At 42.7% G+C, this 14,690-nt stretch overlaps 1 protein-coding gene and 1 long non-coding RNA gene across 5 annotated transcripts in view; both read right to left on the bottom strand.

The window, feature by feature from the left end:
- Nucleotides 1-201: 201 nt before the first annotated feature.
- On the bottom strand, nucleotides 202-829 carry LOC308612534. The gene is made up of 3 exons (XR_014015114.1): nucleotides 666-829; nucleotides 420-505; nucleotides 202-332 (listed from the first exon to the last, which is right to left on the bottom strand). It is a non-coding gene; the product is annotated as an uncharacterized lncRNA (long non-coding RNA).
- A 575-nt stretch (nucleotides 830-1,404) lies between these two features.
- Nucleotides 1,405-14,690, bottom strand: part of POU2F1 (POU class 2 homeobox 1) — a gene marked incomplete at its 5' end in the record, with an annotated part of 184,644 nt that continues 171,358 nt past the window's right edge. For 3 of the 4 annotated variants that reach the window (XM_081225031.1, XM_081225032.1, XM_081225028.1), the window contains one exon: nucleotides 1,405-12,814. In XM_081225031.1, coding sequence (XP_081081157.1) covers nucleotides 12,507-12,814 — 308 coding nt within the window. In that variant the 3' untranslated portion in view covers nucleotides 1,405-12,506. The remainder of the gene's footprint in view (nucleotides 12,815-14,690) is intronic. The other variant, XM_081225029.1, reaches the window with a different exon arrangement.

The raw sequence follows: 14,690 nt of genomic DNA, 5'->3' as shown, positions 1-14,690 counted from the left end.
TGACCCACATGGCTGGCCTGAAGATAAGAGTTTGACCCAATTCTATCAAGAGTTTGACCCAATTCTGTCAAGATTTTGACTCAAGAGGTAGGAGGAAAGCTGGCTGTAAGCTATGGGTGTGGGAGCTTGCCCAGGGTGGGTGGGGCAGAGAACTTACTGGACTCCGTGCAAGACAAGTACACAGAGAAGGCCGCTGGGAGAGGACGCAGTGGACGTGCTGGCACAAGGAAGCCCCGGATCAAGCTGAGAACGGCTCTAGTCTTCGCAGAGAGAAAAGGCTGCAGTTGGAGAATTCATTCCCTCTCATGGGTAGTTCTTCTTGGTAGACACCACTGGAGTGGGTTAGAACGTAACAACAACCTTTTTACAAAGGACTACAGGGTAACAATGGAATCAGTGCTTTTATCCTCATGCCTTACCCCGTGACAGATGGGTTTTGCCTTCTGAAGTCCTCATGCTTGTGAGCCCGCTGCCGTCTCTACCAAATAGCCAATTCCTGTTAAAACTTGAAATTGTTTTAAGAGTAACTACTAACTGAAGAGCAAGTTATAAATACAAGACAGGGTGGAATGGAAGAGAGCGAGGTGTTCTTTGACGTAGGAGCAGAGAAAAGGACCCAGCACTTGTCTTCCCATTTGGGGCCCCTTTCAAGACGGCAGCCATACCTTGAGACCATAGCGCAAGCTTTCTCTTTCAGTCTCTGTCTCCCAATTCAAGGGGGACGCACAGACTCAGTTCATCCACACTAAACAGGATGCCTCCCAAAGCTCTTCAACAAGCTGAAGTTTTCTCTCTGTGGGAAATTCATTTTAAGATTCAAATTTTCCCTTTTATGCAGTCAACTAATTGCATTAAGACACTAAATGTTGGCTACAAGAAGCTACATAGAGGGAGCTAAGTTGTGTACCCTCAGACAGGAGAACCAGAGGGCCAAGTTCAGGATTAGCTTCCTTCAGAGGACCCCAGAGAATGACTGTTCAGGACCTGGCAGGAAATGCTAGAGGGGCACGGTGGTTTAAACAATAAATTTGGGAAAGTCAATTTCAATGACAGTGAGAGAGGGGACCTCTGAAGAGTTCTCTCACAGATGAAGCAACTGATCACACAAAGCCCTCGGGGTCTGAAGGAGACCACTGCTACCAGACTCGGGGTCCCAGGAAGCCACTGGGGCCTGGGGAGAGAGCAGTGTGGTGACCGCAGCGCCCCACGGAGCACAGTGGGAAGCGTGCCGAAGCCAGGGTACGGGTGGCGGAGGAACCAGTGTGCTTACGGTGATCCTGGGATGCCTGAGAGCACCTGCTGGAAAAAATAAGTTGGAAGGCTTAGTTGAGAAGTCTGTATGGGAATGTGTGAAGCATCCAGAATACCAACACAACAACTTCAGAGAAACTCAAACAATGTGAAAACACTTGGAAAATGGTTTAATGATGTTTTACAACAGAAATGAACTGTACAGTTACAGTAAGTTTAATATATATAAAAAATTACAGCAGACAAATGCATCTACACAAAATCTACCATTTTCATTCTGATTCACTGTCACCTACACAACCTCTCCCAAGCCTACAGCCCCCTGCAGGCAGCCCCAGGAGGGGGAATCATATAAAGGGCACTTTTAAAGAGAGCACCGCTCATATTCCCCACCACCTCCCTCAGGCCTCAGGAGGTATCAGCTAATTCCCCCAAATGTAAATTGCTTGTGTTTCAGGTTTTCAAAACCAAGGAAACGTGTGTCTCCCGGGGGCCCAGATAACGAGGCCCCAGACTCCCAAGTTATGGGTTGATTCTTGTAGCATGTTCCTATCCGAGGGGAAATGGCTAACCAGGCGTCTGGGACAGTGAGGCTATACAATAGCCACCCAGATTGCAGAGTTATCTAAGGAGAAATGTAAAAGGACTCCCAATAAACTGCTTAGGAATTGTCACTGCCTCATTAAAGCTGCTGGACAATTTTGGAAAGAATCATTTACACCACATCTTAAGTTTCCACAAAAGAGAACTCAAACTCACATTTTAAAGTTAAGTACATAAAACAAAAAGTTTTGGGAGGCCAAGGGGTCAATTCCCCCTTGTGTCCCTCCCTTGACAACAGTGGAAAAACACCCCTGAATCAATATTTAAAAAAAAAAAAAAAAAAAAGGAAGAAAAGAAAAAGGTGGGGGGAGTTAAGATATTTAAAGACAGAGAGAAAGAAAACAGCTTTAGAAAAAAAAAACAACAACCACTGTCTCTTTAAAACAAAACAAAATCCCAGTTGGGACCGATAATCAGCAAATATTCAATCCAAATTGACCCCGGTGGAAGTTTATTACTGAATATTATGTACACTCAGAACTTTTTTGTTTTCTTTTTTATTATGAACACCTAGGCAGTGAAAACTGTTATGTTACTACATACATAGACACACCCAAAACATACAAAAATACTATTGTTTCAAACTACTAAGAATAGGACAGTTCAGTTATCTTCATGCTATGACTTTAAGAGCATTACACTGAAACAAACAAGAAGTTAAACGACATTTTTTTTTAATATCCCAGAAATATACCAAAATATACATCTAAGCTTTGGAATTACTGAGGTTAGACTAATGCAAGTGCTGGGTAATCGTACTTAATACACAAGTCTAAGGTTCTGCAGGAAAGAAATTATCTTTGGTATCTGCATCAGGCTAATATTATTAACATTTGGATTTTGCTTTGGGATAGAGCTTGTATGACCCTAGAACCAAATCCCCCCCCTCCCCTAATCGACTGAGATTAAAAAGATCCATGTAAAAAGTTCCTTCATTTGCACCCACCACCCCCCAAGTTAAAAAGTCACAGGCATCTACCTAGCACAAAAGGTTGTGAAATACAATGCATAGTTGCACAGTGGTGCTGCAAAAAGGAAACAAACTACCGTAAGGAGAAATGAAAAAGCTTGATAATCGTTCTGCGTGTTTTCTCACAAACAGGACAGCCACTTCCAAGCGGTTCCAGTAAAGGAAAAGAGAGAAAAGGCTCAGAAGGGCACCTTGGCGAGTATTCACGGGCACAGCCCCAGAGGTTAAAGCACCCGGCAGAGCAGCCAATCCTGCACCAGTGTCTTCAACTTCCCCCACTCTGTGGAGTCCCAGGCGCCCAGCAGCAGCCCCGGGCTCCCCGTCCCTGCGCTAAGCCCCTGCAGTGACCATAGGCTGTCGTAGGGAGGACTATCGTGGTGATGGGCTTCTGCCTACCGTTTTGGAAAATATGAAATGCCAGTTCGTTCCATGGCATGTTCACAGGTTGGCAGGAGCCAAAGCTACCAAGCATGTGCCTCTGCACACCCTGGAACACCGGAAACAGACTCCCTGCCCTTTCAGTGCAGTCAGGCCCCCCCCCCCCACCACCCATTCCCTGCCCCGGGGCCTCGCTCCTCTAAACACCAGGACGCCACAGACTGGATTGACGCTGAAGACTTCCCTTTTCTTTGGTTTTTTTGTTTGTTTTGAGTTTATACAATCATTAAAAAATCTTTGGTTTTGGCTGGAAATTTAAAAAACGAAACAAAACAAAACAAAGAAACCACCCTCCCCTGGCTTATAGCAGCAGTAGTAAGACCTGGCAAAGCTCTTTTTTTCAACATTGGGGGTGGGAATTGAAGGTTGGGAACTACATTCAAAGAAAAGGTGAAGGGCTGGGGATGCAGCTTCTAGACAGCCCGTTGGATAGAAGATTGTCAAATCATAATAATATTAATAACAATAAAAACTTAAATATTTGGATTTTTTTTTGGTCATGTCAAAGGAAAAAAAGTGAAATGTGTATGCAGCAGTCAGCTTAAAGGAGCCTTTGGTGTCTTCCCTTCCACCCAAAGTCCTGAAAATAAGCAGAACCCTGAGGCCTCACAGGGGAAGGGGATGGCCTCCCCGCACCAGGGAGAAGGCAAGTACTGGAGGGGAGGTGTGGCCAGCAGTCAGAGATGGGGGTGGGGTCGGGGTGTGGCCGGCTGGCCAGCCCCTAAGGGCAGGGTGGCAGGGAACAGATGTTAAGAGACCTGGGAAGACCCCCTGCAACAAAAAGAAGGAGAAGATTGCAATTTGCCCTCAGTTTGCAGTAGCTTTTAAAGCAGCGACATTCAGAGGCTTTGGGAGGTCCCACCCTAGGCTACAGGTCCCGTGATGCTATAGGCCAGAGTTCAACATTACTTAGAGGAGGGAGGGCAGACTTGGCAACTCTGTAGGGTTTAGAGAAAGTTTTAAAGCAAGTTACTCAGTCACGAGTTAGAAATGAGGTATACAACAGCTCCTGGACTCGTGGTGGGCGGAAAACCCCACGCTTACTCACCTCGCCTCTGCCACCACCACCACAGCCGCGGGGACTGAACTACGGTCTAACGTGGGGGAGGGCATTTCCTTGGAGTGACACCTCCTGTGGACTGAGTAATGCACACAGGCCCCGCGAGCAGAGGTAAGAAGCGGGAAGAAGTCTGCGTCTCCACTTTGCCCACACTCAGGGGAGACACACCATTTACGCTGTCAAAAGCCAATGTTATAATACAGCTGCAACGTCTTTGGTTCTCACCTTTCCCCCCTCCCAACTGTTTTCAGTTTTACACACAACCAGGCTAGTCCACTCTACTCTCATACAGTACGTGCCTTCCGCAGACCCACGCAGGATCAGAACCAAAGACGTGGCACCCCACCTGCCTACAACTACAGCCTTTCCTAACAGGACTGTCTTTCCAGCTTCTGAAAGTGCTTTCCCTTTCCTGCTCTATTGTTCAGACTTAGAGACGCTGCGGGACTAGGTAGGAGTACAGAGTCTTCTCTCTCCTTGGCTCTCTCCTTTTTCAGTCGAAGGAGATCCCAATTTTAAAGAAGTGTTTGGACGTCTCATTTTGGAAACAGCACTGTACCCAACTGTCTGCCTGCAGACTTTGGGATATCACGTGAGAGAGCTAGCTCAATGCCACTGCCAAGTTACGAAAGAAGCCTTAAGCTGCTTTTGTGAGGTTGTGGCTGACTCCATGAAAAACAATGATGAACAAGTAAACAAAGAAAATTCGGGGGAACTTTGCAGCAGACCTCAATAATTTTTCTCTTTTTTTTTTTTTTTATACAGTAAATTAGTTTTGGGGTCTGAACTTTCTGACAGTGTCCTGGGTTTGAACCGGAAGGTGGCACTGGGTGGCACGGCCCTGTGAGGAGTGGGCTGATTCAGGGACGCAGAAAGAATCATAAAGGGCACTGGCCCTGCCCTGCCCACCGTGGGAGCTTCACTTCCGGGTGCAGTGGCGGCCCGTCATGTATGCCTTGTCTTCCCTCAACTGTTGTTTCAAGTGCTCTTATCTTCAAATAGCTTTGATACCTGCTTCCTGACCTATCTAGCGCTTTGAAAAGTCACACAATATTAATACCACTTTTATATAACGTCAGAACAATAAGATTATTAGTAAAGCTGTCACAAAGTTCTGCAACCTGATCAGTTTCTGTCGGGAGCAATAAATTTCTTATCCCTCCCCTCTTTTCCGTGTCTCATCAACAGTACACCAGAACAGTGAACTACTCAATTCCCCAGAGCCCATATGTAAAAACAGTCTGGAACAATACAGCGCTATGGAAGAATAAAGGAAGGCCTTTTGGATTTCCATGTAACCTTGCTCTTGAAAATGCTTATCCTTCACAAGTGACAGAACAACTAACTATCGTCTGAACTCAAACAGGCTGTCCTGGTTCTCTTTATAAGGGTTAGATAAAGGGAAATAAGAAAAGAATTCTACCCCCATCTTTGCCACCCCCCCTAAATTTCCCAGCAGTTCCAAGCATATCACTGCCACACTTAGCAACTCTATCCATCTTTACAGAGCCAGCAGAGTGAAACTAAATAAATCTCTTTTCCAAAGCCAGGATGACCAATAAGACTTCCTTCAAAAAGTGGGGATGGGGAGGGGAGAGGAAAAGGAAAGAGACAAAGGTAAAGCTTTTCCAAATTTCAGCGTTTTGTTCCTATTCTCTCTGCCTGTGTTGAAAACGTAAGGATAAACAATGCAGTGTCTTTGGTATCTAAACCGAACCCCACTTAGGTTCTGTGAGATGGATCACTTATTAAAAAATAGCCTTTCTGGACACAGAGTCTACATCTGAACTCAGGGAGCCAGGAAAGTCTGTCCCAGAGTTGGCCACAAAGGACTCTGAACTGTTCCTAAACCAGTGTCATTTCCCATTCACACCCCCACTGAGAACAATACTCTTCTCAATCTCACTAACTAACCCGTCCCTAAAGGTCACACCGGATCACAGGTAAGAGGCGAGCGGGTTGGCTTTCAACTCTTGATCTGGTTTTCTTCTGTTCGCATTTTTGGTCGAGACAAAATTAGCCTTGGTGTGAGAAAAGGAGGTGAGGTTTTAAACTGCTGTGCCACTAGCACCACATTCAGTACCACGACAGAGGGCGACAAAAGAACAAAAAACAGAACACCTGCTTACTTTTCCTAGACTAAGATGCGTCGATCATTCATTTCTCCTTTCCTCTCCAAATTAAATGGTGCTTCTCTACCTCTGCCTCTGTTTCTCCACCACACACCCCGACACTCACACATGCATCCTTCTCCTAAGCTCTTGCTACGTACAGAGGTAATGAATCGTCAGGAGAGGTTGGCGGGGCCTGGGCAGCCACAGGAAGGGATGTAAATGCCTTCGAGGACCCTGAACTGGACAACCCATGTGTAACCCGCATGCCACCACACACTGCACTGCAGGCCAGACCGCAGAGAGGCTAACGAATCCCAAACCCAAACACAGGGATGATCAAGTTTCCTTTGGCAAGACAGAGATAAGGAAAAGCGAACGCGCACACGAGCAATGCAACATTTTCCTTCTAACGTAATCACCTCCTTCTCTCCCCGCCCACCCTCCCTAACCCTATAAACTGTAACCTATAAACAGGATCCCCAATACATACAGCATCAATCATAAGAAACATTAGTTCAACTAAATGCTACAGCTAGAATTATTTCCACTATTTATAAAGTTTTTTTCTTTTTACTTATTTATTTGGTTTTTAGTTTAAAACCAGTTCTGTAAGAATGCTAAAGTATGCTGAGGTATTTTATGAAGGGGCCAGAAGCTAGCTGTTACCCACGAGCATTACCCTCCCAGATTAAGGTATCACCATTCAAAGAGAAAAGGAAGAGAAGGAAGAGAGGAAAGGAGATCCAGGTGACAGAATCCATGTAAGATCTGCTAAGGTTTACTGCTCTGAGCAAAGGCGGAGAGGAGAAGAGCCCACACATGGAACTGCTTCATGAATAAGGAGGGTCAGAAGAAAGCAACGTCACAAATCATGTGGAAATCTGGATGTAAACCTGACAACTCTGAGAAAAGACATACTCCCTGCCCTTTGGATGGAATCCTTTCAAATATCTTACTGAAAATTTCAGGCGTGTCCCAATGAATCTCTTTAGATGAAGAAAAGAATGAGGCAGAACAGGATTAGGATCAGCCTTTAATGATGAAAGCAGTTTACTTATCCTATTTCTGTCCAAGTTCACATTTGTACTGTGTGCACCCTCTATGCAAAGAGATGGCCAGGGCTGTGATTAAACTAAATGCTTTTCACTAACTGCTTTTCACACACACATACAAAAATGAACTCATAATGGTTATGATCAAATGAATCCATCAATTCTTGCCCATTTGAGTAATTTTAAATTTCAAGTTTTGGGGCTTTTTCTCCATTAGTATTGATGGTCTTTTAAAAACATTTTCAGCTCCAATAAACACGGTCTGAAACAATCAACTTTAAATTCATCAATTTTAGATACCGATTAAGGAGAAAGTATTTGACCAACTCTCATAATTAATTGTTGAGGCTCTTTAACGGAGGGTTCTCAGATCGCAGACTGATTTTTGGGGGGCCCCTGAGAGTCCAAGGCCACAGCAGACTGACAGCAGGAAGTCTGAACCGGGTGCTGCCCGGCCTCGTCTGCTCGCGGGCAGCCCTGACGCTCAGGGCTTGCCGACTGCCCTCTGTCCACTCTCTCTCTTTTCTTCCTATTGTAACGATTTTACTTTTTTCTTGGTAAAGAAAGTTTTGGGAGGATGACATGGTTTGGGAACAACTTTAGACTATGAACAACAAAGAGTTTCTTTTGTAAGCCAAGTGTTTATTATACACTAACTGCAATGTTTACTATCAGGATTTACAACTTTAAAAATCTACATTAATTTCCTACATTTTCAAATGTATCCAGCTTTCCCAGCAATTTAAATAGAAAATTTAATGATAAAGATTGGGCTGAATTTAAATATTGGGTCAAGCAAGTATCTGTGCTTCTGAATATAGACAAGGTTTCCTCCCACCTTCCCAAATAAATGAGGGATAATAGAACAAAATAATGTAAGAAAGAGGTACAATTGTGCTTTTCTCCCCAACAATGAATGAACTGTGTAGAACAAATTGGCAAGATAATCTCACTAAAAATCTTTTAATTAATATTATTTTTCCCTTGTAAAAAAACGTTAATTTCTAGTAATGCTACCATGAAGTACAAATCAGTATGGTCCTACACAAAACGAAAGTTGGATTCCTTTGGTTCCATTCCTCAATAATAAGTTGAATAAATTAGGATGGTATTGATCTTTCTTGCCAAATAAATAAAAGCAAGTGTGTTTTATATCAGGTAATGAATGGATAGGAACAGTTTTTTTAATTCTAAAAAGGTGCCTATGTAACTTCAGAAACATTTAAACTAACATAGCACTCAACATATTTCTTAAATCAGGAACAATATTATTGTTCCTGAGAAGCCCTTTTCCAGGTCTTTCTGCTGTCCTTTAGATTTATACAGGGTACAAATAAAGTTCACAACCAAATTGCCCTGCTTGTGATAAGCAGGATTCAAACAATTACATTCACCACTCCCTAGGGAGGGCCCATTACCATGGGCAAATATAGTATCGCTATAAATGCATTTAGAATTAGTCTTTGGCTTAATATGTATTAACCAAATTCAGGGATAAAATAAAACTTGCATAAACATTAAGGGGAAAAAAAGAAGAATGACACAATGAACTGTGATGACCTATCTGGCCCTTCCTCTTAGAAATGCAGAAACGCTACCAAACATCTCTAACATCTCTTTTTGGTCAAATGGTCCCTCTTAATTTCCAGACTCTCCCATATAAGGTGGCTAAAAGTTAAGTCTGAGTACCTTAGCTTAGGAGATCCATTCAATTCAAAAAGCATTTCTTGAGATGATAAAAAAGATGATATAAAATAAAAAAGGACTAAAGGCTGAGTCATGACGCAATATGATCAGTAGACTATCTAGGGATGATGATGATGGGGAGTCGATTTTAAGTTAAACACCCATCAACAAGCTGTTTTAGTGTTTCATGTGTACATGTGTAAATGTACCTTTCATTTCACAACTTGTTTTTAAATAAGAGAAAAAAAGAGAAAAATTCTAAAAGTTACCTTTGTCTAAGGATTTATTTCTTCTTTTAAACACAGGTTTTTATGCTGGTTTAAATTTTATCTTCATAAAGTGATCCACAACCCCACATACACAAAGGCAAAATCCCCCTATCCCGAATTAACTAGAGAATATAGACAGGGCAGGGAAGAGAAGACCATTGTACTGACATTTAAAGCTTAGTATCTTTTTTTTTAAATATTGAAGTCTGTTGGTGAATCTTATTTGGGAGAGGGAGCATTTTTGAACCACACAGGAAAACAAACAAACACAGCCTTTCCTTGCTCTTCCTCTTAATCCATTGGGCTTGAGTCCCTTGGGATTCAAGTAGGGAAGTCCCTACTTCCTTTGGTAGCAATTCTGGGAAATTAATGCTACAACCTCTAATCCAGTATGGTGGGTATCAGCACTTCCCTCCCTGAACCCTTCCTCCTAACTTACCACTCCCCGAGGGAGGGACTCATCATTACGGGCAGCTACAGTATTACCGACAGCCCTAAAATCATTTGCACAGACTAAAATTAGAGATGTCAAATTAGGATAAAAGATTAAATTCAACTACATCAGAGAAATAGTGGGATGAAGAGGAGAAAAATTAGTAACTGACACTGCCATTCTATTTACACACCAAACTAAATAAACTACTTAAAAAATCAAGTTAATGTCTGCCCAGAGGATATTACAACTTACCAACATAAAAGGTTAAAACAAGCAGCAACTTTTATATAAAATTAATAAAGACAAATGAAAAAAGAAATTGTCAGTAGCATCTATCTCCTCAATGTGTCTGAACTGCACGATATAAACTAGTCCATTAGTACAGCAGCTTGCTAAAAATTGACTTTGGTTCAAGCTTAGTCAAAAAAACAACATAAAAAAAACATACCACACACAAAAACGGTGGATGGACATTTGTTAGTTTCCCTGCTTGCAGTTCATTGATTTTGGAGGGATTTTAGGAAGGTGAAGCGTAGTTAATTAAATACTTTGTGAAATAAAATGGGAAGACAGAAGGAATAGAAGAAAAATTAACAAGGGAACTAAAACATTTCTGAACTTTTAATATTAATATGCCTGTCTCCCACTTGGATGATCACAAACAAAAATGCACACCGTGTCTGAATCACTGCCTTTCCCAACATTGTGAAGAGACAAATACACAGAATCCAAGCTCCCTTGTGGATATAAGCAGAGCATGCTGAAGAAAAATTACCTGTAAGCTCTCTCTCAGCCCCCAGCTCGAAACGGGGAAAAAGTGCAGTCACAGGACCACCGGTCAATCTGTAAGCAAGCACCCACAAACACCAGATAGGAACCTTTCACTCCAATAAGAAGGGAGCTCGGATGAGCTGCACTGCAGTGATCCAGTCTTTTGGGAACTTTTTGGATACAGATACTATAATAATAGAACACTGACAAAAAGGGGAATCTAATTTCCAACTTACCCTCATTCCTCTTCATCTACTTCCATAAACACTTCCTTTTCATGGGCTCATTTACATCATCTAGAAATACCCTGAAAACAATTACGGAAGCTAATCGCCTTCTACAATGAACAGAGATGTGTATTGCCATTTAGACCTACCTAGCAGGAGCATCACTAACAAACCAAGGAGACACTTGAGGTGTGTGCAAAGTTCCTGCTCAAAGTCTTTCAAAGGTTCTACAGGTCCCATGCCCGGCTAATGAGTGTCTTCTCTAGTCAGAGAACCAAGGAGAGCGTCAGGGTTAGAGGAATTGATAAGCCATCTGGTGAAAGTCTGTAGCTAACCTCAGACTCTTCTCATCACACCTCTTTCAGTGAGCTATAACCAATGGAAAACAGTCTAGTAGAGTTCCTTCAGAAAACAAAAGGGAAAAGTTTCCCAATTTCAGTAAGTTATTTTGTTCTTTGCCAAGTAAGTTAAAGGAAGTTTGGATGAAAAACTTCCACAAAATGGAACAAACAAACAAACACACCAACAGTAGAGCATTTCAGGAGATAAGAAATCAGGAGAACCACCAAGTTAGGTGTCTGCAGTAGTCTTTGCTCTTCGGAACCAAATCCTGCCCTGCAACATGTACAGCCATTCCTGTTGAAAGTAGCAGAAAGCAGCACTGTTGCACCACAGGATCTGGGCCTCAGGTCATTCAATGATTTGGGGTGAGTGAGAGCTACAGTTCAGCAGGAATTCCTTCCTACGCAAAAGTGCTCCAAAGGCACCACCTGATGGGGGGGAGGGGGCGTGTGTGGAGTGGGAGTGTTTGCACACACTGCCTTCAGCTTCTGCACCAAGCCTCTTGCATAAGTGGCAAAAGAAAATAATTTTCTAGCACCTCTGTAAGAGTCATCAAGGATAAGGAAACCAGCAAGAACATTCCCCGCAATTAAGAACGTTAAGTCCCCCTTACCCTAAAACCCTCCCGCCCCACAGTGTGGGAGCTCACTGAAATAGGATCCAGGAGCAAGAGATAAACATGTCCAAACTATATATATATATATAAAAAACAATAACAACAACAATAACAATAGAGATACAGTAATACAGGCCTGCCTAAATTGTACCAGTTAAGAAAGGAACCCCCAACACAATTGATACGATTATAAACACCTTGTTATGACTTAATGGCCTGTACAACAGACCCATAAAAATGATTTTTTTTTTAAGAAAAAAAGAAATTTAGACAAACAAGAAATCCCCTTCCTATATTGGAATTGGTAACCCACCTTAACTCGTCATCATGACTGCTGGAAATGATAAGTAGTCCTTTCACTTATTTTTTTTGTTTGTTTGTTTTTGATTTTTTGTTTCTGCCTTTTTTTTTGTTTTTTTTTTAATTTTTGGTTAGAAAGTTCTCCAATCCATGAAGCAATCCTGAAAAGACAGTGTTTTATTACAAAATTAGGCAAATGTTGTCCCGTTTCCATCCTTTTTTTCCGGCATGTGTTTTTTCTTCTCTCCCTCCTCTCCCCTGCCCTTGCAACACGGCAAGAGGAAGCCCATCACGTGTTTCAGTCTCAGCCAGGCTGGCAGCCAGTTGCACTCAGAGTGAAGAAGGGGGCTGGCAGCGTCGCTCAGCCCAGCTCACTGTGCCTTGGAGGCGGTGGTGGTGGAGGCAGCCCCGCTGGCAGAGGCCGCTGTGAAGAGAGAGGTCTGGAGGGGCTCAGCTGAGGTGGAGGTGGCATGGAGGCTGGCTACAGGTCCAGTATTCCCTGCAGAGGCTGCAGCGGCAGAGACCAAGCTAACTGGGTTGCTGGTGAGCAGAGACAGGTTCTGAGGGTTCAGGAACAGAGGGGCAGTCACGATGTTGGGGGCTCCTCCCGCATTGGCAAATACCAGGTTCCCAGTTGCATCCAGTGACGTTATTGGAAGAGAGCCACCAGAAGCAAGAGCTACAGACAAACCCCCCGCAAAACAGGCAGGAAGGAGAATGTTAGCATCATCCCAGAGAAGCCAAACAACACATCAAATGTACTGGGTTTTCCTACAACCCAGATGGAAAAAGCGCATCCCTTAACTGAATTTTTTACCCTTAATTACAGCACTATATTGTCACCAACTAAAGTTTATTTATAATTTTGAAAGAGCCTAAAGGGCTGAAAACTCTAATTTAATGAGCATGATCAGGATAGGTGAGAGGAGAATCAAAGAGTCATGTTTCTATCTTGAAATCTCAACTTTATTCCATCTACCTAGAAATATTTGTTAAATCCAATAATTTTGCTTTTAATGAAGGTTACTGCCTTTAGATTACCTCCATTCAAAAAACAAACTAGCTACAGTGATTAAGGCGTTAAAATATAGTTAGCTTTTATCAAACCAACTGGCATTACTGATAAATTTGAGCACTTTATAGTGTGATATACAAGATAAAAACTGTCTTTCGAAAAGACTTTAGTTCTAAAATAAGTTATATATTAACAAATAAAGTATAAGGTGTGATTCATTTCTCACTTCAGAACATTTACTTTCTATGACCTGCACAAAGGAGAATGATGAGTCTCTGCAGGAGGAAAGCACAGCTATACTGATGCAGGTGGGTTCTAAGCTTAGGACTTGCTTTAATACGTAAGAATTTTTCTGTGATGCTGTTGTTTCTCCTTCATCATCAAAATTTTCATTAAAATAACTGGGCACTCTAATATCTTTTCCTGTATCTGACAACCCCCCACAATCCCCTCACTCATATAACCACATCCTCACATGTATATTTGAGGCACATGTATTTCCTAGTGGCATTAAAAATGATTGATTTCTTACATAATATATAAAGAAAGAGGGAATGTCCTTGACTTTGGACATGATCACACAAAGAGTACAGAAAAGTGAGTCTTGGTGCAGCTTGACATTTTCTGAGATTTCAGGCTTAGGGTCATAGTCCCGTTCTAGATCTTCCCAGAGAGTACCTGTTCTGTACTCAGTTATACCCTATGGAAGGCATTTTTTTTTTTTTTTTTTTTTTTTGTGGTACGCGGGCCTCTCACTGTTGTAGCCTCTCCCATTGCACTAGCACAGGCTCCGGACGTGCAGGCTCAGCGGCCATGGCTCATGGGCCCAGCCACTCCACGGCATGTGGGATCATCCCGGACCGGGGCACAAACTCATGTCCTCTGCATCGGCAGGCGGACTCTCAACCACTGAGCCACCAGGGAAGCCCTGGAAGGCGTCTTGCCTTTTTAGTATCACTACAGCCCAGAGGTACACCAAAATGCAAGAGAAAAAGTGATTTATCACAAATCTTACTCCAAAAAGAAATCCTTTTATAATAAAAGCTTTACAGATCTAACCATCAATTTCACATATGATTTAGTCAATGAGAAAGTCAATATAATGTCAGGTAATCTAGGTCATGTTTTAGATTTGTCTGGAACTAATATTGTCTACAGTATGCTGTAGAGATATCATCCATGAAACACTAATCCTTTTTTTTTTTTTTTTTTTTTGCGGTACGCGGGCCTCTCACTGTTGTGGCCTCTCCTGTTGTGGAGCACAGGCTCCGGACGCGCAGACTCAGCGGCCATGGCTCACGGGCCTAACCGCTCCACGGCATGAGGGATCTTCCCGGACCGGGGCACGAACCCCTGTCCCCTGCATCAGCAGGCAGACTCTCAACCACTGCGCCACCAGGGAAGCCCGAAACACTAATCTTAATTGAAGTTCGCTAACAGCTTATTTTTGGCCCCAAGAACTCTAAGCCCAAATTATCTTAAGAAAAATTTCTCAGATTAATATAGTGATATCTCAAAGTGTTTCCCTGAATCACGTAAC

This window comes from Mesoplodon bidens (genome assembly GCF_964165515.1).
Source record: "Mesoplodon bidens genome assembly, chromosome: 2".
NCBI lineage: Eukaryota > Metazoa > Chordata > Mammalia > Artiodactyla > Ziphiidae > Mesoplodon > Mesoplodon bidens.
Note: the sequence above shows the minus strand (reverse complement) of the source record. Positions and strands in the feature narration are given on the sequence as shown.